The 27,475-nt window shown below is 41.2% G+C and overlaps 1 protein-coding gene across 1 annotated transcript in view; it reads right to left on the bottom strand.

Annotated features, from left to right (window-relative positions):
* Positions 1–27,475, bottom strand: part of slc35f3b (solute carrier family 35 member F3b) — a 64,330-nt gene that overhangs the window by 8,124 nt on the left and 28,731 nt on the right. The window contains exons 2-7 of the mRNA XM_084077268.1: positions 24,915–25,048; positions 23,617–23,831; positions 15,365–15,584; positions 8,564–8,689; positions 4,942–5,134; positions 4,725–4,814 (exon numbers count right to left, since the gene is read on the bottom strand). Coding sequence (XP_083933394.1) covers positions 4,725–4,814; positions 4,942–5,134; positions 8,564–8,689; positions 15,365–15,584; positions 23,617–23,831; positions 24,915–25,048 — 978 coding nt within the window. The remainder of the gene's footprint in view (positions 1–4,724; positions 4,815–4,941; positions 5,135–8,563; positions 8,690–15,364; positions 15,585–23,616; positions 23,832–24,914; positions 25,049–27,475) is intronic.

The following is a 27,475-nucleotide window of genomic DNA, read 5'->3' as shown; positions in this document are numbered from 1 at the left end:
CTCTACCAGTTGAGCTATGCTGTCGACTGAGAGTTACAGGTTTCTTGGTGCTTTTAACTTGTTTTCTGGAAGTTAGTCTGCAAAGGGAAGCATCACTAAGGATATCAGTCAATTTATCCGTTGCCCCAAGATACCGGGGAAACTTCACTCGAGTGGGAATCGAACCCACTCAAGTGAAGTCAAGTCATGTTATTGGACAGACGCTCTACCAGTTGAGCTATGCTGTCGACTGAGAGTTACAGGTTTCTTGGTGCTTTTAACTTGTTTTCTGGAAGTTAGTCTGCAAAGGGAAGCATCACTAAGGATATCAGTCAATTTATCCGTTGCCCCAAGATACCGGGGAAACTTCACTCGAGTGGGAATCGAACCCACTCAAGTGAAGTCAAGTCATGTTATTGGACAGACGCTCTACCAGTTGAGCTATGCTGTCGACTGAGAGTTACAGGTTTCTTGGTGCTTTTAACTTGTTTACTGGAAGTTAGTCTGCAAAGGGAAGCATCACTAAGGATATCAGTCAATTTATCCGTTGCCCCAAGATACCAGGGAAACTTCACTCGAGTGGGAATCGAACCCACTCAAGTGAAGTCAAGTCATGTTATTGGACAGACGCTCTACCAGTTGAGCTATGCTGTTGGCTGAGAGTTACAGGTCTCCTGGTGCTTTTAACTTGTTTTTCTAGAAGTTAGTCTGCAAAGGAAAGCATCACAGTAAAGACACCAGTGGGATTTGAACTCATGGCCTCTGGATCATGTATACTGCGTCTCAACCCATTGAGCTAACAGTTGGATGACAAATACAGCCTTCCTGGTGATCTTCACTTGATCTTCTGGAAGCCAGTCTGCAAAGGAAAGACTCATAGGAAAGACATCAATGGGATTTGAACTCATGGCCTCTGGATCATGAATACTGTGTCTCAACCCATTGAGCTAACAGATGGCTCTCAAGTACAGCCTTCCTGGTGCTTTGACTTGAACAACAAACAAGACAAATAACTTTAAAATGTGTTATTGTCATTGACTAGTGAGCCGCAGGTAACAGGTTCAAGCCTCAGCCACAGCAGCAAATTCAGGATGTCAAATCAAATAGGTACTATTAGGAGTGAAATGGTTGTGTTTCTTCACCCCAACTGCACATGACAGCAGTTTCCATGTACGTCATTTTCAGTGATGAAGACAAACCGCACAGACGTTCACTGTACATTTTGTAAACTTATGACTCTGAGTAGAGTATAGCCTGACTTAAACAAATAACAACTTAGTATAGTCAGATTATTTTTTACACAACTTACATTTTGTAATCAAACTACCGAAACGAAAGTTGGTCACCACCGAAACGAAAGTTAAATCCGATAAAAAGTGTGGAGGCCCAAATTGTCCCCCCAAAAACCTGTTAGGAGTACGTTTCAGGCAATTTAGAGTTGATTGGTAGTACTTTACAGACAAATAACTTTAAAATGTGTTACAGCATAAATATAAATCTTTTTCATGGGGGGCCCTGACACTACATCTTTTCACATTGGGGTCCACTGCCCAAATACATGTCAATTTGGGGGGTTGACAACAAAACGTTTCAGAACCACAGATCCCAAGGAAACAGCTGTAGGTGAATGGATAGAGTCACTGACTAGAGAGCCGCAGGTAACAGGTTCAAGCCTCAGCTACAGCAGCAAGTCAGGATGTCAAATCAAATAGGTATTATTAGGAGTTTTTTTTTGGTCCCTAACATTCATCAAGCTCTGGACTTAGTAATTATTTTTCCGTTTCGAAAAAAAAATTGTTCCCCCAAAAACCTTTTAGGAGTACGTTTCAGGCAATTTAAAGTTGATTGGTAGTGACCTTTTTTTTGGTCCCTAACATTCATCGAGCTCTGGACTTAGTAATTATTTTTCCGTTTCGGTAGTGACACAATGGTGTCACTACCGAAACGAAAAAAAAATTGTTCCCCCAAAAACCTGTTAGGAGTACGTTTCAGGCAATTTAAAGTTGATTGGTAGTGACTTTTTTTTTGGTCCCTAACATTCATCGAGCTCTGGACTTAGTCATTTTTTTCCGTTTCAGAAACGAAAAAAAAATTGTTCCCCCAAAAACCTGTTAGGAGTACGTTTCAGGCAATTTAAAGTTGATTTGTAGTGACTTTTGTTTTGGTCCCTAACATTCATCGAGCTCTGGACTTAGTCATTTTTTTCCCGTTTCGGTAGTGACACAATGGTGTCACTACTGAAACGAAAAAAAAATTGTTCCCCCCCAAAAAAAACCCTGTTAGGAGTAAGTTTCAGGCAATTTAAAGTTGATTGGAAGAAGCAATCGGGAATGTAACAGAACCCAGAACCCTCGGATTTGAAACCCCTGAGTTATCATTTGAGCCATGCTAGCATGGAAGACGCAATGGGGAATGTAATAGTTAACTCACCTTTCACAATTTAGATGGAAAGTGAAAAATGCTCTTTGGGAGCTTTGAACCCAGAACCCTCGGATTTGAAACCCCTGAGTTATCATTTGAGCCATGCTAGCATGGAAGAAGCAATTGGGAATGTAATAGTTAACTCACCTTTCACAATTTAGATGGAAAGTGAAAAATACTCTTTGGGAGCTTTGAACCCAGAACCCTCGGACTTGAAACCCCTGAGTTATCATTTGAGCCACACTAACATAGGTGATGCAATCGGGAAGTAATAGTTAACTCACCTTTCACAATTTAGATGGAAAGTGAAAAATGCTCTTTGGGAGCTCTGAACCCAGAACCTTTGGATTATAAACACCTGATTCATCGATTGAGCCACACTGACATAGGAGATACGAACGGGAATGTAATACTTAACTCACTTTTCACAATTTAGATGGAAAGTGAAAATTGTTCTTCGGGAGTTTTGAACCCAGAATATTCAGATTATGAACCCCTGATTTATCATTTGAGCCATGGTTTGTACTCCTGACTCATGTGCCATGCTAGCATGCAACATGCAATTGAGAATGTAATGATTAACTGAGAATGTAATACTTGTAATAGATTTTTTCCTTCTGGAGTTTTGGTCCTTAAACTTTCTGTTTATAAACCCTTGATTAATCATTTGAGCCATGGAGTCTTTATGGCAGGTTGAGGATGGTTCTTTTAAATGTATTTTGTAATCTTTTGTAATCTATTAAATGTATCTTCGCCTACACTTTTTCTTTGGGTTAGGTAGCACTCTTTAATTTGTTTCACTATGGATCATCTTTTTTTTAAAGATTCTATTTTTGCATCTGCCAAACCTCTGTGGACATTCCTGTTGTTGTGTTGTTAGTATGTGAGCATTACTTTTGTATTCCATTTCCTGAAATATTGTAATAGGCTCTGTGCAGAGCAGCCGTATTGGAAAGAAATTGGGCCTTTTCCTTGCTTCCTTCACATGTCTTACCAATTATACTAATGAAGTCTCTCTGTTCCGTTCTGGTCAAACAGAGTCAGGGTGCTGACAGTGTGCTGTCAGCACCTCTGGAACGGCTCTCTGGAACGACTGCGACACCAGTTGGTCTCAAATTGAGGGTCCAGGGACCCTCATGGTTCCTTTAGGGGGTTCCAAATGTCCCCTTACAGGTGTGTAACTCTGAGGGTGAATAAATGGAACCAAATGGTCCATTTGGCTCCATTTGTACACTCAAGAGTTATGGGGGTCCTTGAAATTAAAACGTTTGAGAACCACTGTGATACACTGAATGGAACAGAGCCTTCATTAGTATCATTGGTAAGTGGTAACACCTGTGTAGGAGGTAGGTAGGTAGGTACTTTATTCCATAGATATAGAAACCTAGATACCTCATTGGCCTCTGCAGTTCATTGGAGAGACCTGTGGCAGCCGCGACGCGTGATAGTGATATGCGAAAACATTCTGCCAAGACCCGCCCCAGCCCGGAAAAGTTGCGCTGTGATTGGCCAGTGGTCACTTTGAGTGACGCTTGGGGCAAACACAGTCCCCACAACATTGTTTACTATTCTGTGCCTTTCGGTACATAACTCGGACGGGGCTGAGTAGGCTCAAAGCGAACTTCGCAACGTACTAGAGTTTTGGTCTGTATTAGACTGTAAATGCCCCCACCGTCCCCTCTGGGGGCGGAGTCCTTGTTTTCTCGTTTATGTATTCAGCCAATCGCAGGGCGGGGTTTGGTCGAATGTTGCTGTATAACAATATTACGCAGAGAAGGCAAGCTTCCTGACTACTGGCCAATCACAGCGCGTCTTTTCCGGGACTCGTCAGAATCTAGTTGTATAAAAAATATCCTGTTATATTTTTATACAACTAGATTTTGCCAAGTCCCGGAAAAGACGCGCTGTGATTGGCCAGTAGTCAGGAAAGGCGCCCGAGATACAGACGCCTCAGAGCCGGAGGAGGCGCCAATCAATACAAACACATAATACAAAAACATCTAATTTAGGCATCTAAGCATAGTCCAACCTATAATATTAAAAGCGACAGACCAAACACTACTAAAGAGTCCAATAGCTTGGATTCAACATCCTCCATCCTAAATCAGCCTGATCCAGCCAACCAGATGAGGAGTTGTACAGTCTTATCGCTGCAGGCAGAAAATATCTCCTAAAGTGCTGTGTGTGTAACAGTCTGTTGGTGAAGAATCTTTTTTACCCTGCCAGTGTCATGTAGATAGGGTGAGAGGGCCAATTTCTTTCCAATATGGCTGCTGTGCATACATAGAGCCTATTCATATGTTTATAGGGTGAGAGGAGCTTACAGGCGTTGATAGGAACACTCAGAACGATGCCCAGGGAGATCAGTTTGGGGTGGGTGATGGCGATGCCAAAGTTCACCAGCATGTTGAACGCTGCGGGGCAAGAGCAAAAGCACAGCACCTTGAAACATGAAGACATAAAGAGTGACTTCCTCTGGAAAACTAATTAACTAGCTCTAACAGGGTTCTGCCCAACAGCAGCGATATCCTACTTCCATACCTAGAAGCAGGCCAGCCACTCCACACGCATAGGCCCAGGGGATGTCTTCTAGCGAGCCAACGTACTCCACGTGAGTAAAATACAGCATGACCGGTACAAAGCTGATTAAGACGAAGTTGGCACAGCCAACGATGCTCATGAAGAGGGCGGCCTCTCCGAACTTGGCGCTTCCCAGGACCATCTTGAACAGCACCTAGTGTATATGGAAGGATTTAAAAGCAGAGAGACGGTCGATAGGTTAGACACATCGTGAATTCACAGCAGGGGCCTGGCAAAATAGCAGATATACAAGCGCATATGAGCTTGTAGATCTGGTATTGTTTGAAAAATCATGAACATTTGTGCAAATCTTTGAATATCATTTTTTTAAAGCGAAAATGTTTAACTCAAATCTTTGCTTCTGGGGATTCTACAAATGTCTTCTAAATCCTAATAGTTTTAAAAAAGAAACTTATGTTGCTATAATCAGTGGTTTTTCATGTCTTTTTCATGTCAAGGGCCACCCAAAATGATATGTATTTGGCCGTGGACCCAATCTCAAAATATGTTCTAGGGACCCCCAGAAGCAAAGATTTGAGTTAAAAATGTTCGCTTTAAAAAATATATATAGTCAAAGATTTTCACACATTTTAAAAAATAGCAAATGTATATCTGCTATTTTTGAATAGCTAAAGTATAAAATATGGATAAAGTGGTTTACGCAGATGCGTTCCCGGTTTTAATGGGTTAAGTACATTTTACCCAAGCACTGCACTTACAGTAAGTAAAATTTAAAGGTACATTCACTTTCCTTTCCTGTTTCAATTTCTTGATACTAGTTACCTTGCAGATTTAGATTATTAGTACAAAACATACATCAACCACTTAAACCCTAAATACTTCAGGCATTCAAATGTAGCTATTTGTGGGTATAGCAAAGCATGCGGCCTGCCAAGTGACTGCCTGTGTACCTGGCACTGGCTCAACGCTGTCTTGTTTATCAGCAAGACATGAGCGCCACCAGGGAGGGACCGAATACCAATCTCTATAAGACATCACAGCCTGTGGGCCGGGTAGCAAAGCAACTAAACCACCCAGCGTCTGTCAGAGCAGACCTGCACAGTCATGTCACCTGCTTACTTTGTCGCTGTCGGGACGGAAACCTGGTATTGTTTGTCCAAAACGGTCGCTTGTCAGTATTCAAATGCAAAAGTAGCAAATATAGCCGATCTACAAGATCACGACGCGTCGCAATGCAACATGCTGTGAGCTTGTAGATCGGCTATTTTTGCTACTTTTGTGGGACACTGTAGTATGTTTCTGCCCGACGTCACTGTCGGGTAGAAACATTGTATCTCCACTGTTCAAAGAAGAAAACCACGGTCAAGGTCATTATATTATAAAATCACAAGATTACATTTTTTTCACTCTGCATATTTGTAAGGCATTCATATGGATTATTATCTCCAAAATGCGGTTTTCAGGTCGCCACTCACTGAAAACTGGTGTGACATACAGTAGTGCACGTCAACTCAGGTGCACATGCCAATGGCATGTGCCACGTGACGTTGGCACATATGCCATTGGCATGTGCACCTGAGTTGCGCAAACCTCATCAAAGACATGCATAAACAGCTGATATGCATGCATGCATAATGTGCATGTCTGTAGTTTGGCTCTGATTGAACAGACCAGCGTGGGATGGCCAGACTAACGGGAAGTAAACAAAGCCACCTGCACATGTGAAACAGTGCTGCTTTCCTCTGTGTGTGTGTGTGTGTGTGTGTGTGTGTGTGTGTGTGTGTGTGTGTGTGTGTGTGTGTGTGTGTGTGTGTGTGTGTGTGTGTGTGCGCGCGTGTGTGGATATTTTCTCTACAAGAGAGAAGAGAACACTAACCCTTTATTGTTTTATCTTATTTTATTTTATTTCATTTAGAGAGTAGCCAATATTTTTTTACCCCCTTTTCTCCCCAATTTAATCGTTTTTGCCAATTCATTCCTCCCCACACACATTTCTGTGTTGTCAATGCTGTTGTATCCTAATGACTGACGGAGCCCCCACCGTCCTACTCCTCCCGCTCAACACTCCCTGCTGACAGGTGCCGCCCCAGTCCGTAGGAGTACATGCAATGACCAATATCACCCTCCCTGCCCTGCTTCCCTCCCCGAACCCGGGCCAATTGTGTTCGCACAGACGCCCGACAAACGCCACCACGGTGGACACTAAACCTTTATGATGCTGCTTGATTACTCGCGGCCGTGTGTGCATGTGCTGCGGTGGAGTTTTATGACACCACTAAACCTCATTGATGACACACATTAAAAGTGAGTATATGCATGGGCCAATGTGACAACGTATTGTATATGACATTCATCCTGTCTTCTCATAACATCAGGCTGTTTATTCTAATATTCTTGCTTAATGTTTGCACAGAAGCACAGGCTTTAATGTATAATTTCCTTCTTTGTGTTGTACACATAATATTATGGCAAGTACTAGGTTACGATATTTACATTTCAATTAATTTATAACTTGAGAATTCCAAATATATTAAACACATTGGCTATAAAAGTGAACAAGTGAAGATGTGACTGGAATCAGTGTAGACTACTGGGTCCTCTTTTGAGTCATTCTCGCAGTACTGGCATAAGTAATAGGTCCTGGAATGCTACATGAGGGCAAAGATAGAGCCAAGTTTGAGGTACTATAAAACTCCTTTATGGATGTTATCTGGGTGAGAAAAATACATTTATTGATCAGAGGTTAACCACACTTAAATTTAACAAGATTTAAACCACACTTTGGATGTGGGGACTGCGGCTATAAATGTATTTTAAAAAGCTGCAACATTAATAGAACACTTCTTTTTGTCAAGCACCTGCTTAATTGTATTTGTATTTTCAGCATGTGCAGGACTATGTATTTTCTTTTTTAATGTTTTAGATCTTGTCATGACTACAAATAGGGCTTAATGGTAGCATATAAATCATACAGTTCAAATTAAGCACTTACTACTACTCAGTTACAGTACTTGAGTATGTCCATTTTGTCCATCAATACTTTATACTTCTACACCACTATATCTCGGAGGCAAATATTGTACTTTTAACTCCACTACAACTATTTAAAAACATTTGTTATGCTAGTTACTTGGTAGATTTATATTATTATTACAAAACATATGTTTACCAGTTAAGCCCATTTTATACTTTAGTGTATAAGGAAATGGCCGATCTACAAGCTCACAGCGCATCGCATCTCAACGCGTTGTGAGCTTGCAGATCTGCAATTTTCGAAAAAGTTTGACAAGATTTTGAAACATCTGAGTACATTAACTTTGGTAAAGTAAGTATTATGTATATTTTGATGCCAATGCTTTTGTACTTTTACTCAAGTAAAAGTTTTAATTCAGGCCTGTTACGATATCTGTCGGGTGGAAACCTCATATGTCCAAAACTATTACTTTTCAGGATTTTGATGCTTTTGTGTGACGCTGTAGTATGATCAAATAGGACGCTAATTTACAAAAAAAACACAAAAGGTTAGAATATGGAGATAAGAGGTTTCTGCCCGACAGCATCGACATTGTGGTATTGCTGCTGTTGCTTACTTGTAATTGTGTGCCTCATACTCATACAGTACCTTGTAGAGTGCTGATGCAGAAGCCGAAGCCACCACCAGAGTGATGCCGATGACAGAGCGACCATGGAATCCATCCGCGTACGTCATCATCACTATGCCTGCTATGGCCAAGATGGCCGCCACTATCTGGAGAGGGAAAACAGGCAGGATGCATTGATCACAAGAGTGTGCTCAGTCTCAGAATGAGTACACTTGTATGAGTTCTTGTATTATTTCGTTGCTGTCGCGCAGAATCCTCTTATCTCCATAGGTTAACTTTTTGTGTTTTTTTCATAAATTCAGGCCCTACTTGATCATACTACAGCGTCACACAAAAGCATCAAAAGTAGCAGATCCACAAGCTCTAAACGCGGCGCGAAGCGATACGTTTTGAGCTTGTCGACCTGCTACTTTTGCTATTTCTTTATTTGAATCCTGAAAAGTAACTGTGTTGGACATACCCCTATGATGTTTCCACCCGACAGAGACGATTTATTCATTTACTGCAGTGGTTCTCAAACGTTTTCATGTCAAAGACTATTTTGTACCAGGGACCCCATACAAGAGTGCTGTTGTTAAAATGTTTTAAAAATATTCAAATATCTTTGAAAATAGCCTATGTACGAGCTCACAACGCGTCGCATAACCGCACGTTGTGAGCTGTGAGTAGGCTATATAGGGTTAAAATGGTTCAACTGATTTTGATACTACATTGCCGGGCCAGTGCCGGCCACCACAGCTACAACACAAGTCAACATTTGTTTTTTGTTTGTCTAGCTTAGTTTATTACGGTCAAAATCTGGAACCGATTTTTGTGAAGCTTAGTGGTAACTGGTAAATCGTGTGTGTGGTTGAAAAAGGTCCAAATTGAGAAGCACAGATGAAGTCCAACGCACTTCAGCCAAGTTTGAAATCAAAGTGTTTTTGGTGCTCAACAGTAAAATACAGCAACATTGTACAGGCAAAACATTTCACCTGGGAATTTATCATTTACAATCTAAAATTTGGGCATTTAGCAGACCCTCTTATCCAGAGCAACTTACAAGTGCGAGATCGGAATAAGCACAGTAAGCATGAATGAAAAGCATGATCAATAAACGACAAGGTAAATAGTCACACTTCTAATGAACTGAACATCTTTCTCAGAGTCAGGAACTCTGAGGAAAACCTTTGTCACACCCTGCATGCAATTCATGTGCCGACTGTCTGGCTTTCAGAGCAAACCTCATTTACACTTGATTACGTTTTCTTTTTTTTCCCACCAGTCATTGATTTGTACTGTCTTCTCGTGTCCTTTAGAGACCCTGGTGCGCGCACACACACACACACACACACACGCACACGCACACGCACACGCACACGCACACACACACACACACACACGCACACGCACACGCACACACACACACACACACACACACACACACACACACTGCACTGCCATTATGTTTACAAGCCACGTACAGTACTACTGGCACAACTCACAGTCCATTTATACTTCATCGCACTGCGGTATCGCGCGGCCCCCCAAAACGGCTGATCTACAAGCTCACAGTGTGTTGCATCCACACTGCGTTGTGAGCTTGTATTTTTGCAGAACTAGCTTAATTTCCAGGGCTAGAGTCAGTGTGCAGTTTCTCCCTTTTTGGTGATTTGTTTTTCTGCTGCCAGAGCTTCATGCCATCATGTGCATTATCTCCTGCCTACAAGCCACAACCATACGACATTGTTGTCGGGCAGAAACCTCTTATCTCCATATTCCAACTTTTTGTGTTTTTTCTTAAATTGCCCTGTTTGATACTTAGCTGTATGACAGTGTTGCAATGTGAAGCGTTGTGAGCTTGTAGATCGGCTACAGTATATATTTTTTTAAATTGGAAAGTGAGAATTGTGGCCTGTAATGACATGCCCAAAATAGGGCGGCAAGGTTGAAAATGTCTGTCCGTGTGTTTTATAAATATTTAACCGATGAAAAGTATTAGCCAGAAATTGTGAGTAAATGATGACTATTTTGGATCCACTGGAACAAAATGCTATTTTTTTCATTTCCTGAGAAGAAACGCTTTTGAACATGCAAGGTTTCCACCTGTCAGCGATGTTATGCGTCATGAAACCTCACTATTGATGACAGCATCTTATGTCATGTTTGTAGAGGGCTGATCATAAAAAAACATGTTCACAATTATATGAACAATACATTAATTATGCTTATACAGTATATGCATTACGGTTTTGGACATACAAGGTTTCCACCCGACAGCGGTGATATAAAGCTGCACTACAGCAGACACATGCTGGCTCAACAATACTCAGACATATGCACCTTATCCCTCTCAGCCAGCCGTGCTGAGCCTGCAGTGGAACAGGGGCTTAAAGTACCTGAAGTGCTTCAAGTGTTCTTCATCCGTACACACAGAGATTTGCATTTGAAATGCGTATTTCAAATACTTTTTTGTATTTCGTAATTTGTATTTGGCTGGGACGGGGAATAAAATCGATGTAATTTCTAATTTGTATCAAGATACTTTCAGATTTTCTGTATTTTAAATACATAAACTTGTGAATGAAGCCTATAATATAAAAAGCCTCGTGGGTATTTCCTTATGCATGAAAGATAGTTAACTTTTGTGATAGCTACATTACTGCATAACCCATACATGGTCAGATAAGCGTAATATTTGATTATCTGACCAGATTTGATTATCTGGTCAGTGGTCGATAACCCAGTGTCAATATCCCGGTGTCAGTATCCTGGTGTCAGTATCCTGGTCAATATCCTGGTCAGTATCCTGGTGTCAGTATCCTGGTCAATATCCTGGTCAGTATCCTGGTGTCAGTATGGGTGCGTCCACACACACGCGTCGAGTCACCGAAAGTTCAATCCACTCCAATGATATGGGAAAAAACGGCACTGGCACAACATATGTTAATGGGAATGTAATACTTAACCTTCTAGAATGTATATGGCTAGTGAAAATATTCCTTACTGGCCTTGAACCACAAACAGGCAGTATATAAACCCCTGACTTTTCACTTATGCCACACTGACACAGCAACTTTGAATGGGAATGTAATACTTATCCTTTTTAGAAAACTTAACCTTATAGAATTTAGATGGACAGTGAAAATGTTCCTGACTGGTCTTGAACCACAATCCATCAGTTTGTAAACCCCTGATGCAACTCTCTTGCCACAGAGAGATGAAAGACACTGGTGACAACAACGTACTGTACTTAACCTCATAGGATTTAGAAGAAGACAGAAAATGTTCTGTGCTTTTGTGCATTTCCTTTCAACTAATTGTTTCATGGCATCCACATACTCGGGAAAAGATGTCTAAAGCTTTCTTTTCAATCAACAAAATGTACCATAATTGAACGTGTTTTGCCAATTTTCTGGAATGCTTGTCATTGAAAGATCATGTAACTTGAAAAGACCTTTGCACTCATTTCACAAATTTACAGAATGTGCATGAAAATGTCAAATGGTGTAACCAAATAAAAATAGAAAGCCTTAAGTTGCTCATAATAAGTGGACATGGCAACACTGGTGTGTGTACCTTCCCTTGCGGCAGTGGTGTTATCTACATAGCATCTCAATCATCCAAAAGAACTGAAGAAGAACGACCATTTGTTGTTTTTTTGTTTGCATGCATGCATGCGTCCGTGCGTGCGTGCGTGCGTGTGTGTGTTATTTGTCATTGTTTTGGTCCAGGCAAAGAGAGGAGCAGAAGATGAATGGGTTTAGTTTGGTGGATTTGACACATCTACCCCCAGACCACTGCTTTCATCACATCTTCATCTGTTCCCCAATCTGCACAATGGATTCACCCTCCTTTCCTTTCACTCTCTGTCTCACGTTCAGCCCATCTCTCCCCCAGGCTGTACCCCGCCGATTCTCTACCTTTTTGTCATTTCAAGGACCCCCCAGTTTGATATGCATTAGGCGACAAACCTCAATTTGATACAATTTCTCATCTCTGGGATCCCAGGCTACACGGTAAAATCCTGAGTGTTGATTTAACTCTGAGAGTGCACAAATGGAACCAATTGGACCCGTGGTCCCCAGGCCCCGTTGTTGAGAACTTAATGCTGTACATTCTCCTATGGCCTCGTCTCACTTGAAAGCCTTGAAGAAAAGATGAACATTGTAATCCCCCATCTCTCTCTCTCTCTCTCTCTCTCTCTCCTGTGATGAGGAGTGCAGTGTTTTGATGTCTGCAGCAATGCAGGGCATCTTGGATGAGGTTCCCGTATGATAATGAGGCAGGGGAGCGTGGTGGTGGGGGGGAGTCCAATCCTATCATCCTTGTGAAACAGCGATGCAATGTTGGCTAGGTGTGGTGAAGTACTGCCACAGGCCCCTGTAGGTGTCATTCATCACACCAAGGATATGCTTCTAAGACAATAACAAGACAAGTTACAGGTAGTGTAGTGTGTGCACAGAATTATTTTTAGCTGAATTATGACTCATATTTGGATTAGAAAGGCGTGAAGTGAGAAAAATAGAGCCTGGTTTGCCTTGCTTTATTCTCATCTAGGTCATAGAAGGTGTGTGTAATTACCTTGAAAGTAGAATAGGATGTTTCCACAGATATGTATGATGGATCTTTTTTTAAAAATCACTGCTTGAATGAGTGCTGCACAATTAAATTGGTCAAAGAGTTTGCCTCAGTCATGATTAATTTCCTCTTGCATTGTGCTGAAACATCTGGAGTTGGGGTCTCTCTGACCCAGGCTAAAACACTGACACATGCAAGGTCTCTGACCCGGTGAAAGAAACAGCACTGAATGGTACAGTTTGTGACTGACAGGCAGCCTGCACTGCAGTGAGAGGCCATGCAGGGTAGCGCTGGGTTCTGGCCAAGCAGCAACAACAAAATCCTGTCTCGTTTATCTTGCTGTCACCTCCCTAATGCGGCGCTAATCCACTCGGCTGACCTGCAACCTCATCCCTGTTACTCAACACAGACATATTTGCTCACCTGCACATTGTAGCATACACACCCAACATGCAGTATAACAGGCAGCCTATATTATATGTTATAGGTTCTGCTCTAGAACCAGGACTCAAAAAGGAAGCTCTGTATTCAGAGAGAGTGCACTATATGATCATTGCTGTATTTTCATTTAAAGTCACATTTCTGTGCGCAGAAATGTTCAAAAAGACATGATCACAAAATGATTTATCACTGAAGCCACCAGTGACAAATTTATGCAGACTTTCTCTTCCACACCCGTCCCCCCTCAGGGCTCAGTCAACGAGCTTGTAGAACATTTCAATTCTAAAATTACAAATGTTATTGATGCAATTGCACCCACTAAGGTGAAGGTCGTCTCAAGAACAGCTCTCCTTGGAGAAATAACACGCTGGTAAAGACAGAAAAGAGAGAATGTGGGAAAGCTGAACGCAGGTGCCGTAAAACAAATCTCCATTATTAGGACATCTATGACATCTATGACTATGAAGAGAGACTTTGCATTTATAATTTGGAACTGAAAAATGCAAGGCGTTTGACATGACACTGCCCATGATACTGACATGTGATACTGACCATGATACTGACATGATACTGACATGATACTGACCATGATACTGACCATGATACTGACATGATACTGACATGATACTGACCATGATACTGACATGATACTGACATGATACTGACATGATACTGACATGATACTGACCATGATACTGACCATGATACTGACATGATACTGACATGATACTGACCATGATACTGACCATGATACTGACATGATACTGACATGATACTGACATGATACTGACCATGATACTGACATGATACTGACCATGATACTGACATGATACTGACCATGATACTGACATGATACTGACATGATACTGACCATGATACTGACCATGATACTGACCATGATACTTACATGATACTGACCATGATACTGACATGATGAAAGTACATATTGTCTGTGTCGGGTAGAAACCTCATGTCCAAAACTGTTACTTTTCAGCATTCAAATTCAAAAACAGCAAAAGTAGCACATCCACGACCTCAAAACGCGTCGCTTCGCACCACGTTTCCAGTCGCGTTTCGAGCTTGTACATCTGCTACTTTTGTAGGGCATTAATTTACGAAAAAACGAAAAAGTTAGAATACGGAGATGAGAGATTTCTGCCCGACAACGTAGTTACTGTCCACCCCTGACAATGAGTTATTTGAACTGCATGACTACCATAGTCTGACATTGATACTGGGAAAAGAGGAGAAAGAAAAACCAAGGAATGAATGAATGAAGAAATAAGGGGAAAAAATGCCACCTCTCTCTAGCAGGCTGTGAGAGGGGGAGCTAAATTAACAGACATACTGACTGATACACCGGTTGCATACACAAACATGCAGACACCGGTTGCATACGCAAACATTCAAACGCATTTCGTGCGCACTTACAAAAACCTTACACAGGCTGAAGAGGAAGAAAATTAGATATTTTCCCCTCTGACTTTAGAGTGTTGGTTCCTTCCTCTAGTTAGATTGGACCCCTTTGTGTTCTCCCTACTATTTTCTTTATTTTTCAAAAAATATTTTTATTTTCAAAAATGGCAAAAAATAGTAAAGGTTAAGTGGTTAATCTCCTTTTGTAAAACTATACTTGTTTTGAAAAGTGCTACACAAAATAAGATTATTATTAATTTCATAGACTCCATCTCCAAATGGATCCTACTGGTCTGTAACTCCAGGAGCGTACAAATGTGTACACAGTTATGAGGGGGGTGGGGTGGGGGGGTCCTTAAAATGAAAAGGTTTGAGAACCACTATAGTCATACAGACTGACTCACCCTGACCCCCATGAAGCGGTCTCGCAGTACAATCCAGGAGAGCAGGAACACGAAGGCCTTGTTGCAGCAGAAGAGTGCCGAGGCGTCGGTGCTGTGGATCTTCCTGAGGGCCTGGAGGTACAGGTAGTTGGTGAGGATCCACAGCAGGGCGAAGGGAGCCACTCTGGTGACCAACACCTTCCCTGTGAGGCCATCGTCCCCGAACAGCCGACAACACTCTCTACGCACAAAAACACACAACACACAAGCACAGGGGGAAGAGCTTTTAATGCCTGATTAAAAAAGCACATCCAAAGTTAAATAGGCCAGGTGTGGGGCTGAGATAAATACTAAAATAAAATAGAGTCCGCCAACTGGATCCAGCTCCATATTTTTTTTACATTTTATGTATTATTTTTATTTGCAGCAAGGTGGTAATAAAAAATACCTTTAGAACTTGATCCAGTGTGCGGCCTCTGTTTTCTTTTAATAGAAAATAAACAACAACTTGATCTTCAAGGTAGCAATGTATTGCATAGTGATATTAAACACAGTACTGTACACATGCCTGTACTGTATATTGCTGTAGCTAAAGGTAAAATTAATAGTACAATGTATCTATTTTAGTTTATTTTGTACAACCTTGCTTATTGGGCAAAAATATTACGTTAATTGGGATCAAAGGTCCCAACACGTACAGAAAGACACAAAGTAATAATTGATAATGTTTTTTTTGTAATAATAGTAATGATATAATAATGTAGATGATGATATTATTACTATCATTATTATTATTAGTATTAGTATTATTATTATTATTATTAGTAGTAGTACTACTGTAGTAGTCATAGTATGATTAAATAAACATGTAAGAAGGAGATAAGAGCTGAAAGATAAAGGGTTAAACAGGTAACATTGTGAATCATGAAGGCTATTGCCAAGATCTGTGCTACAGCAGCCAGGAATGACAATGAGTCAATGAATAACAAATTCAGCTTGACGATCAGTAGTTAACATTGGCAGGAGCACATTCAATACTGCAGGTAGCAGAATAGTTTCTTCAACTCGAGCTCCTCTCTACGGAGACATTTAATTGCAAGTTACAAACAGGCAGCAGTCAGCAGTTGTAATATGTGTTAAATCAATGTGTTCAAGTCAATTTACATGGTCCTTCCAAAGTGCAACATCGGAGTATTGGGACCTGAGTCAAGCAAACAACAGTGTAAGCAGATAACATAACTAGCATCTATCTAAATAGTCATGACAAATCCTTTTTGAATGACTTGACAAACTGAATTTAAATTAAAACAAATTGTGATAGCTTTACACTTTACGAATACATACATGATACACTTAACGAAGATGCCACAAAAAAGATCTATTAGAATTTGTTTGTGTTGATTTGTTGACATACTTTAAAAACAAACAAAAACATAAACCACGCTCCTCGATAAATCGATGAATTGAAAAAGTGATCGATAGAATAATAGCGACAAATAGTTGCTAGTTGTAGCCCTACTACTCTCGTTCTGAATACACGCAACACAACAAAGCCAATACGTTGCCTGTCTACGTGAACTTTTAGACATCGTCTCTGTCGGGTGGAAACCTCATTATGTCCAAAACTGTTGCTTTTCAGGATTCAAATAAAAAAAAAGGAGATCTACAAGCTCGAAACGCGTCGCGAAGCTTCTGGATCTGCTACTTTTGATGCTTGACGCTGTAGTATGATGAAGTATTGGTATCAAAATGTACTTAAAGTACCAAAAGTAAAAGTACTAAAACGTTTGAAAATAGCCGATCTACAAGCTCACGACGCATCGCGATGCGACGCGTTGTGAGCTTGTAGATCGGCTATTTTCAAATAGCCTATGTATAAAATAAGGCTGAAGTGGTTAATGTATGTTTTATAATATAATAAGTCATATCTGCAAAGTAACTAAAGTTTTCAAAAATAATTGTAGTGGAGTAAAAGTACAATATTTGCCTCTGAGATGTAGTGGAGTAAAAGTAAAATTATTGAAAATTGCTAATACTCCAGTAAAGTAAAAGTACCACAAAAAGTACAGTACTTGAGTAAATGTACTTAGTAACTTTACACCACTGCAACACAACAGAGCCAATACGTTGCCTGTCTACATGAATATTTTTCAACATGCTGAGTCATCATAAGTGCAGAACAACAGCAGGCATAACTCCAGCCAGACTGTCCTGCCGTGCACTGAGGATGATGAGAGTTGTTTAGACGTGGGTCCAGGGTGCTGAGTAGGCACTAAAACACGCTGAACGTAGCTCACTTTACAAACAGGTCACAAACCTAAATAAATGGCGGGTCAAAGCCTATCTTGGTTGCATCACTGAAACTGGCCATACTCCAGAAATCGATAACAATAACAGCTTGCGCTTGCAGCGGGTGTAATTTCTGCTATCGTGCATGTGTGTGTCTGTGCATGTGCGTGTGTGTGTGTGTGTGTGTGTGTGTGTGCGTGTGTGTGTGTTGTGACATAGGAGTACTATAATGTGAAGTCGTCCATCTCTGCTAAGCCCCATGTCTTGATAAATTGACATATGTGCTGAGGAAAGCAGAGCAGGCTTTGTACCCGAGATGGACTGTGAAAAATGACAGGTATCACCCTGCGCTCTGCTCGGACAGCACATCATCTTAAAGTCAACAGTGTATCAGCCTTGCACAGGCACTCAACAACCTGTATATAACCTTATCCTCTCCCTCTATCTGTCTGTCCTTCTGTCTGTCCTTCTGTCTGTAAGTCAGTCAGTCCGTCCGTCCGTCCGTCTCTACCTTTTTAACCCATTAAGACCTGAGGACCCGATTCTAAAAATGTCTTCTAAAACAGCTGAAACACTTATGTTGCTATATCAGTGGTGCTCAAACTTTTTTATGTCAAGCCTTTTATGTCATATGTATTTGGCCGCCGACCCCTATCTCCAAATATTTTGTTCCAGGGACCCCCAGAAGCAAAGATTTGAGTTAAAGTATAAGTATTGAACGTGTTATATTTTTTCTCAGTATATATTTCCAAAGATACAATTCATAGGATATTTCTACCAGACATTAACTCAAGTAATCCACACATGAAAAGAAATCACAGTCCATAAATGATAATTATGTTTAATCAAGTGCCATAACGCCGTAAAAAAGTATTGAACACGCTAACTGAAATTAATTTAAAGGGGCTACACCATGAATTTCATTTTTTTTTAGGTTTTTAGTATTTTTTGGGCTCCCCAGTGTCTCTTGTACCCCAAAAAATATTTTTTTTTAACATTCAGTCATTCATGCTCATTTCATGGATTTCCTGAATGGGCGTGTCTGAACAGGCCATTTCAGAATGGCAGGGCAAGTGATGTCACTTGCCCTGATTTTGCATTGATGATGGCCAGACAGAATTGCTCAGTAGCTCCCCCCTGCCCAATAGGACGTTTTGGTATTGCAGCTGAAAAAGCTTGGAATGACAGACAGTCAGATTGTGAGAAAAAATATCTGGATGTTTTTTAGGCTTACAACCTGTTTAAAACGTATTAGGGGGCAATATTTATAGATAATATATTTTTTTTTAATTCATGGTGTAGCCCCTTTAATACTTAGTGAAGAAGCCTTTTTTGTAATGACAGCTTCAAGAAACTTTTCTTAGTTCTTTCCTCAAATGTTCAATCGGATTTAAGTCAGGTGATTGACTGGGCCATTCTAACACCTTGACTTTCTTTCTCTGAAACCAGTTGAGTGTCTCCTTTGCTGTGTGCTTTGGATCGTTGTCCTGCTTGAAGGTCCAGCCACGTCTCATCCTCATCATTTCTGGAGCCCTTTCCTTGGCTCTTTGAGTACACTTCTGACCATCCCTCTGACTCCCTGGTCAGACATCTTGCCAGGAACTCCTCCTGTGTGCGGCCTGTTGATGGTGAAGTGATGCTTCTTCCAATGATCCCAATGGTGCCATTGGCCCAAACGGTGTTTACTGGAATATTCAGATGCTTTGAAATACGTCTGTACCCAGCTCCATTCTGATGCTGAGTAACAATCCGGTTGAGAATGTCTTGAGAGACCTCTTTGCTTTTATCCATCATGAGATGTTTGTTGTGTGGCTGCTTGGTAACAAAACAACCTTTTTATATCCCATCAATTTGCACTAACCCAGCTAATGTTTTTTTTGCACAGATAGGAGGTAGAAATAGTAATTACTTACTGAAATTAGATGGTGCATTGCCTTTCCTTGCCTAAGTATACTGCTTTTTTCCTGTGCTATTCCGCTTTATACCACATACAATTATTTGTGGACTTTACTTTTGTAATGTTTTTACATGTGTAGATTTCTTGAGTTAATACCAATATCTGGTAAAAAAAAAAGTCATGTGAATAGTGTCTTTGGAAATATATTTACTGGAAAAAAAGTTGATGCATTCAATACTTACTTTACCCATTGTATATTTAAAGATTTGTCACAAATGTTCACAATTTTTCAAAAAATCTACAAGCTCGCTATGAGCTTGAGCTTTTATAGCCAAACTATAAAATAATAGTGAAATTGGTTAAAATCTAAAATGACATGGATGCTTTCCTGGTTTTAATGGGTTAATCTGCCTCATGGCGGCAACACAACATGTTCTAAACATCATGTACATACCTGCTACTACAGTACATATCCTGTGGTTTTCTTTTCTCTCCTTCTCTATCTTCTCCCTTCTCACAGAAACTACACACATCATTTCACCCACTTCTTTTACACCTGTAAACCTGTGATGTGACAATAAAGACGACTGTCAGACTGTCAGACTCTCTCTCAAAGCTATCCCTGTCAGGGTAGTCCAATACTACAACAAGTACAATTTGAGACAGTGAAGAGGGAAAGCGATATCATGGAGGGAGACAAACATCAGACTCTCAGGGATCTATCTGGAACCACATTTAACAATGATGTTGTTGGTCACATTGTCTATATGAAGATCATCACATCATGTCATTTAAGCTTCAAGACAACCTTATTGTCTGTCACAAGTAACCAATGTTTATTTGACAAGGATCAGCAATGCTGAAACTGCCAAGAGGCAGTGTCAAAATGTCAGAATACAGTGGCTATTTTAATTTGTTCATGCTCACACAACCTTTGAGGAGCCCTGTGTATTAAAATTAATTTAAAGGGATAGTTCACCCAAAAAAAATGTTTTCCTATCGATTAGTCACCCCATGGAGACTTGAATTCATGGATTTTTTGGGTTTTTGCCGGTCATCAAATTATTGGCTTACTAATGCGACAAAAAACAAATAATATACAGGAGTTCAAGTCTAAATTGGGGGGAAAAAAGTCATTTTGGGCGTGAACTATATCCTTTAAGCTGCACTCAGATTACAGGATCATTTAAGATTGGATCTTTGAACCCTGTTACACTAGAGGATATGATCTTGCCCGATATCTGCTCCCGAGCTAGGCTTGGTAACGGAACGTCCCCCGATTGTCGGGAGGGGCTTATTTCCCCGACCTCAAATATCCCAGATCATCTTGTAGTGTGAGCCCACCTTTACTGGATTTAAAACCATTTACAAGCACCTGTCGTGGCGTGTCCAGCGAAAGAAACACTTTTTTTCTCATCGCACACAAGGGGCAATTTGATTGAAAGCAGAAAGCGGGTGTTGGGGATTCCGAGCACGTGCGCATTCCTGTAGACAGTGAAGGGAGAGGAGGAGTCTCAGAGGACTCCGGCTTATAGCATGCAGTCCCAAGACATGAGGTGCATCAAGAGCAAGGCCAACAGTAACTCTGACTACCAGTATGCAATGTATTTGTCTTGCTCTCCCTCTCTGTGCTACAGGAACGCAGCATACAGTAGCAGAGATAAGATCCCTGACAGAGAGCTCATAATTCATGGACGGATCCGACAGTGGAAGTGCTGCTGTGGTCTCTAGACTTCCAGACCGTGGTCACAGCACTTTGTTACGAACTTGAGACTACCTGCTATATCCTGATAAATGGCCTTTGAATTTAATTAAATGATAAGCCTGCGTTAGCCAGCAAACAACAGACAGGAAGTGGCTATTCATAAGTGGAGAAAGAGGCGAGGTAAACGACTCTGTATGTAGAAGTGATTGTATACAGGTGCGCCTGTCTACTGTAATGCAGATGACAAAATGAGATGTCATTGACTCCAGTCAACAGGCATAAATCTGAAGGTTCTAGTGTAGAATATTGAGTGTTCACTGAACCTATTTTTCGCAATAACCGTTCCACATAAATGTGTTTTTTTGACAACTTCTCTAAATCCTATTAAACACTTTTTACTCGCGAGTGACGCTCATGCCCGCTTATGGATGTGCGGTGTGTCACTGGGGGAGAGAAAGACCAGTGCAGAGCTGAGCCAGAAGACGGGAGTGGAGGCCTTAGTGGATGTGGTGAGGAGAGGCAGACTGCGATGGTACAGACACGTAGTAAGGAAAGAAGAGAATGATTGGGTGAAGAAAGTAATGTCGATTAACTTGGAGGGGACAAGACCCACAGGCCGGCCTAAGAAGACCTGGCAGACGACGTGTTAGCTGACATGAAAGCACTCGGCATCGATCACGAGATGGCCATGGACCGTTCCCGGTGGAAGAAAGCCATAGTGAGAAACCAGTCCAACCCAGCAGGGCCTGGAAAGCAGACTTTAAACAGATGATGATGATGATGAGTGATGCTTATGCCCCAAAATGACATAAACACAGAAAAAGTAATGGAAATGTAGTGACGGTAATGGCATGCACTCTTACAGGGTTCCACACCCCTTCTTGCCACATTCGATTGATGCTAGTGACTAACCAAGATGGCTACTATGCTACTATCTTCGTCACTCGTTCTCATGTCTTTTCTTTCTTAATAGATTAGTTTTTCTTGACCACAAATGTTAAACTGCAGAGGCACGTCCACGCATGCGCAGTTTTGCGTTGTATTACAAACAAACTGCAGGCACTACAAACTGCAGGCAGTGGCACTCCGCGCATGGGCAGTTATGCCAATTGTATTATAGGATGTATACAAATCTTTTGAAAATAGCAGATCTACAAGCTCACAATGTGTCACATCGCGACGCATTGTATGTACTGTATATAGGGCTAAAGTGGTTAATGTACGTTTTGTAATAATAATCAAAATCTACAAAGTAACCTAGTGACTAAAGTTTTCAAATAATTGTAGTGGAGTAAAATATTTGCCTCTGAGATGTAGTGGAGTAGAAGTAAAAGTGCTGAAAATGAGAAATACTCAAGTAAAGTATAATTATCTCAACATTTTACTTGAGTACTTAGTTACTTTACATCACTGCCCTATCCCCCAAAGCCAACCGAACCCTGCTCTACTGCCAATGTTGTGACTCAGCGACAGTGTTGCCAGGTATTGCGAGCAACCAGGTCTATGAAAACAAGCCCAAAAGAAGCGATTATAGGCTACGTCCCTGGCATAAACTAGGATCAGATGGGGGTCTGAAGACAAATACATGCTAATTTGGGGGTCCTTGACATGAAAATGTTTGAGAACCACTGGCTTAAACAACATTACACAGCCAGCGCAAAATAAGCAACTACACTTCAGAAACAAGCCCCAAAAAAAACACAAACCCATTACTACCAATATTTACGAGCGACTTTTACAGTAAAACAAGCCCAAAGTCTGCTTATAATAAGCAGACATAGGAACACTGCACAGTTGCTCACAATTATTTTGCATTTTGCATGTCGTCTCTGTCGGTCGGAAACCTCATATGTTCCTTTCCAGGATTTGAATAAAAAGATAGCAAAAGCAGCTCTACCTTTGTGTGACGTACAGTATGGTCAAGTAGGGCAGTGGTTCTCAAACTTTTTCATGTCAAGGACCCCCAAATTGACACTTATTAGCCCGCGGACCCCCATTTGAAAAGATAAGCCAGGGACCCCCATAAGAGAAGACTTTTTACGGCTCTCTAGCAGTGATCCTCAACCATTTTAATTTCAAGGACCCCCAGTTTGACATGCATTAGGCTACGGACCCCCATTTAATGGTATTTCTATCTCTGGGACCCCAATTGAAATAGTAAAATCAATGTTAATTTAACTCTGAGAGTGTACAAATGGAAACGAATGGACCCGTCAGGGTCCATTCGGTTCCATTTGTACACTCTCAGAGTTACAGACCCATAAGGGTCCATTTGGTTCCTATCCATCATTTAGCTGGGGACCCTCTGGAACCCCCTCAAGTACCCCTGGGGGTCCCCGGACCCCACTTTGAGAACCAATGAAGTAGGGCATGTCCTCTCACCTAAACCTCTGCCTGGGCGTCTGTCTCTCGGGGTTCCTGAACGCGTGGCCAATGTAGTAGAGAGGGAAGAAGAGGCAGTTCCACGAGGTGGCGAACCAGGTGAGGGTGAAGGGCGCGTCGTACCGCTTGAAGGTCAGCTTGGCCAGCTGCGTGGCACCGGCCCACGACGAGCACACGCACACCACAATGAACACTCCCCACAGGACCTTCTGCACCTGTACATGAACACATCACAATGAACACTCCCCACAGGACCTTCTGCACCTGTACATGAACACACCACAATGAACACTCCTTCAGGACCTTCTGCACCTGTACATGAACACACCACAATGAACACTCCTTCAGGACCTTCTGCACCTGTACATGAACACACCACAATGAACACTGCCCACAGGACCTTCTGCACCTGTACATGAACACACCACAATGAACACTGCCCACAGGACCTTCTGCACCTGTACATGAACACACCACAATGAACACTCCCCACAGGACCTTCTGCACCTGTACATGAACACGTCACAATGAACACTCCTTCAGGACCTTCTGCACCGACACACACATTAGGGTTGTCAGTCACCATCATGACAGCTTAGTCATTGTCGTACAAATAATTGCGATTCATAATTTAAAGGTAGTGTTTTCTTTGGTTAAAATAAGTGTTAAATAGTTCTGTGTTCTGATTGTACTCATTGCTATAGAGCAGGGGTCTTCAACGTTTTCAGGCCAAGGACCCCCTAGCTGAGAGAGAGATGAAGCAGGGACCCCCTCTATATTGTATAAAATTGTGTTTCAGATTACTTTTTTTTGTTGTTTACTAGGTCTCTTTTTTCCCTCTACACCTATACCTCTTTGCCAAAAATAGCCGATCTACAAGCTCACAACACCTCGCAGCGCGAGGCATTGTGAGCTTGTAGATCTGCTATTTTTGGCTAAAGTTCTCCTCAGAAAAGGGATGCTAGGGTTCAAGTGGTTAAGGGGAAAAAAAATCATATCACACAAAGATTTGGCGGACCCCCTGTAGCAACTCTGAGGACCCCCTAGGGGTCCCGGACCCCCTGTTGAAGAACCCCGCTATAGAGTGTTTGTTCAGTAAAAGAAGACAATTTTATCCAATCAGGATAGAGTACTCAGTCAGGATACAGATTAAAATGAAATTGGAGGTGATGACACAAAGAAATGAGCAGACAAAATTGGAACTGGAACACTATAAAGAATTAATTAATTAATTGTGATTATTTACAAAACTCACAATCAGGCGCTTGTATGTAATACTTGTGCCAATCCTACTGTACCTGCAGGGTGCTCACTCTGAGGCAGCAGTGCGTCTGACACCTTCGATGGTTGGTGGTGGAGTCCACCGCTGTCCCACTGGAGGCTGTCTGTCCTTCTGGTGCAGCCACCACATTCTCCCTGATGCGGTCTTCTCCTATAGGCACACATACAGTACAAACTGAGGTTAGATTATGTCCTTCTGGTGCAGCCACCACATTCTCCCTGATGCGGTCTTCTCCTATAGGCACACATACAGTACAAACTGAGGTTAGATTATGTCCTTCTGGTGCAGCCACCACATTCTCCCTGATGCGGTCTCCTCCTAAAGGCACACATAGAGTACAAACTGGGGTTAGATGATGTCCTACTGGTGCAGCCACCACATTCTCCCTGATGCGGTCTCCTCCTAAAGGCACACATAGAGTACAAACTGGGGTTAGATGATGTCCTACTGGTGCAGCCACCACATTCTCCCTGATGCGGTCTTCTCCTAAAGGCACACATACAGTACAAACTGGGGTTAGATTCTGTCCTTCTGGTGCAGCCACCACATTCTCCCTGATGCAGTGGGCTGGGAAAAGTACTCCATTTTTCTTTCTTAAGTAAAAGTATCAATACTGCAGTGTAGAAATACTCTGTTTCACGTAAAAGTTCAGGTATCAGAATTTATACGTGAGTAAAAGTACAAAGTATTGGTATCAAGATTGGTACCAAAAGTAGAAAGTACTCATCATGCAGAATGTCCCGTTTCACAAGTTTTCAAATGTACAAACTGTATACAAATCTTTTGAAAATAGTAGATCTACAAGCTCACAATGGGTCGCATCGTGAGCTTGTACAGTAGATCGACTAGTTTCAAATGGCGACTAGTTTCAAAAGTTTTCAAATAATAGTGGAGCAAAAGTATATTTGTCTCTGAGATGTAGTGCAGTAGAAGTAAAATTACTGAAAATTGGAAATACTCCAGTAAAGTAAAAAAATACCTCAAAATTGTACTTCAGTATCGTACTTGAGTAAATGTACTTAGTTACTTTACACCAATGCCCTGATGCGGTCTTCCCCTATAGGCACATACAGTACAAACTGAGGTTAGATTCACAACCAAGTTCTCTGATTGCTTCCTTGCTGCTGGGTAATCATACTTACTTCAGTCCATGAGAGATGCTGCAAGTCTTTCTTTTAAAGTATATCGTTGCTGTCGGGCAGAAACCTCTTATCTCCATATTCTAACTTTTTGTGTTTTTTTCCCGTAAATTAACCCCCTACTTGATCATACTACAGCATCACACAAAAGCATCAAAAGTAGCTGATATAAAAGCTCGAAACGCTTTGAGCTTGTAGATCTGCTACTTTTGATACTTTTGAACTTGAATCCTGAAAAGTGACAGTTTCGGGCATATGAGGTTTCCACCCGACATAGACGATATGGGTCTAGACGGTCTAAGAGCCATATTGATCTATTGTTTTATTATATTGTTCTGTCACTAGACGTCTGTTTATTCCACTCCATGGGTTGGGTTTGTGTGCTGAGACAGATCTAACATATGAGACTATATATATCTCCACGGTTTCTAGGAATTCTATATCAATGAGTAATTTGTTGTTGATGCAAACGTCTGAGTCACTTATTTCTAAGATGATGGTTTAACCCATTCAATCCGAACGCATCTGTGTCATTTTAAGGTTTCTTTGGTTATAAAAAAATAGCAGATCTACAAGCTCATGAGCTTGTATATCTACTATTTTTGAAAAAAATCGTGAAAATGTGTACAAATCTTCCACGGCCAAATACATATAATTTTGGGTGGTCCTTGACATGAAAAATGTCGAGAACTACTGATACATAGCAACATAAGTAAAACAAAAAAAGAAAAAGAAAAACTGTTAGGATTTAGAAGACATTTGTAGAATCCCCAAAAGCAAATATTTGAGTTAAAAAATGTTCGCTTTCAAAATATACATATATTCAAAGATTTGCACAAATCTATATCAAAGTATAAAATAATGGTTAGAGCTAAAAAAAAACAACTAAAATGACACAGTATGCGTTCCCGGATTGAATGGGTTAATAGAAATTAATATAAAGGGAGAAATGCATTAAACACACAGTTCTCGGTGCTAAACTACTTTAGTTCTGTTGACTGCAGGGATATAGGACCATAATTATACACATACATTAGAGAGAGGCCCGTGCCACTGAGCCAAGCTGTAGCCATAACAATAAATGAAGTCAATGTAAGGTCAGCATACATAATGTCTTGAAATATTCAGATTGCTTCTGGGCACTTCACAAGGAGAAGGACAAATAACATCCATGCATTCATAAGGACCACAGTGAACAACATCTATCTATAAATGGCAGAAACCTGTGTGTGTGTGTGTGTGTGTGTGTGTGTGTGTGTGTGTGTGTGTGTGTGTGTGTGTGTGTGTGTGTGTGTGTGTGTGTGTGTGTGTGTGTGTGTGTGTGTGCATTCCCAATATGCATCGCGATTTATGATTTACGTTCCTGACTTGCGTGCCATTCTAGTAGTAATAATATAAGATTCTTACAGATTTCTAAACTAAATTATGTAGCCAATTT

This window comes from Gymnoscopelus microlampas, assembly GCF_963454915.1.
Source record: "Gymnoscopelus microlampas genome assembly, chromosome: 13".
Taxonomy (NCBI): Eukaryota; Metazoa; Chordata; class Actinopteri; order Myctophiformes; family Myctophidae; genus Gymnoscopelus; species Gymnoscopelus microlampas.
Note: the sequence above shows the minus strand (reverse complement) of the source record. Positions and strands in the feature narration are given on the sequence as shown.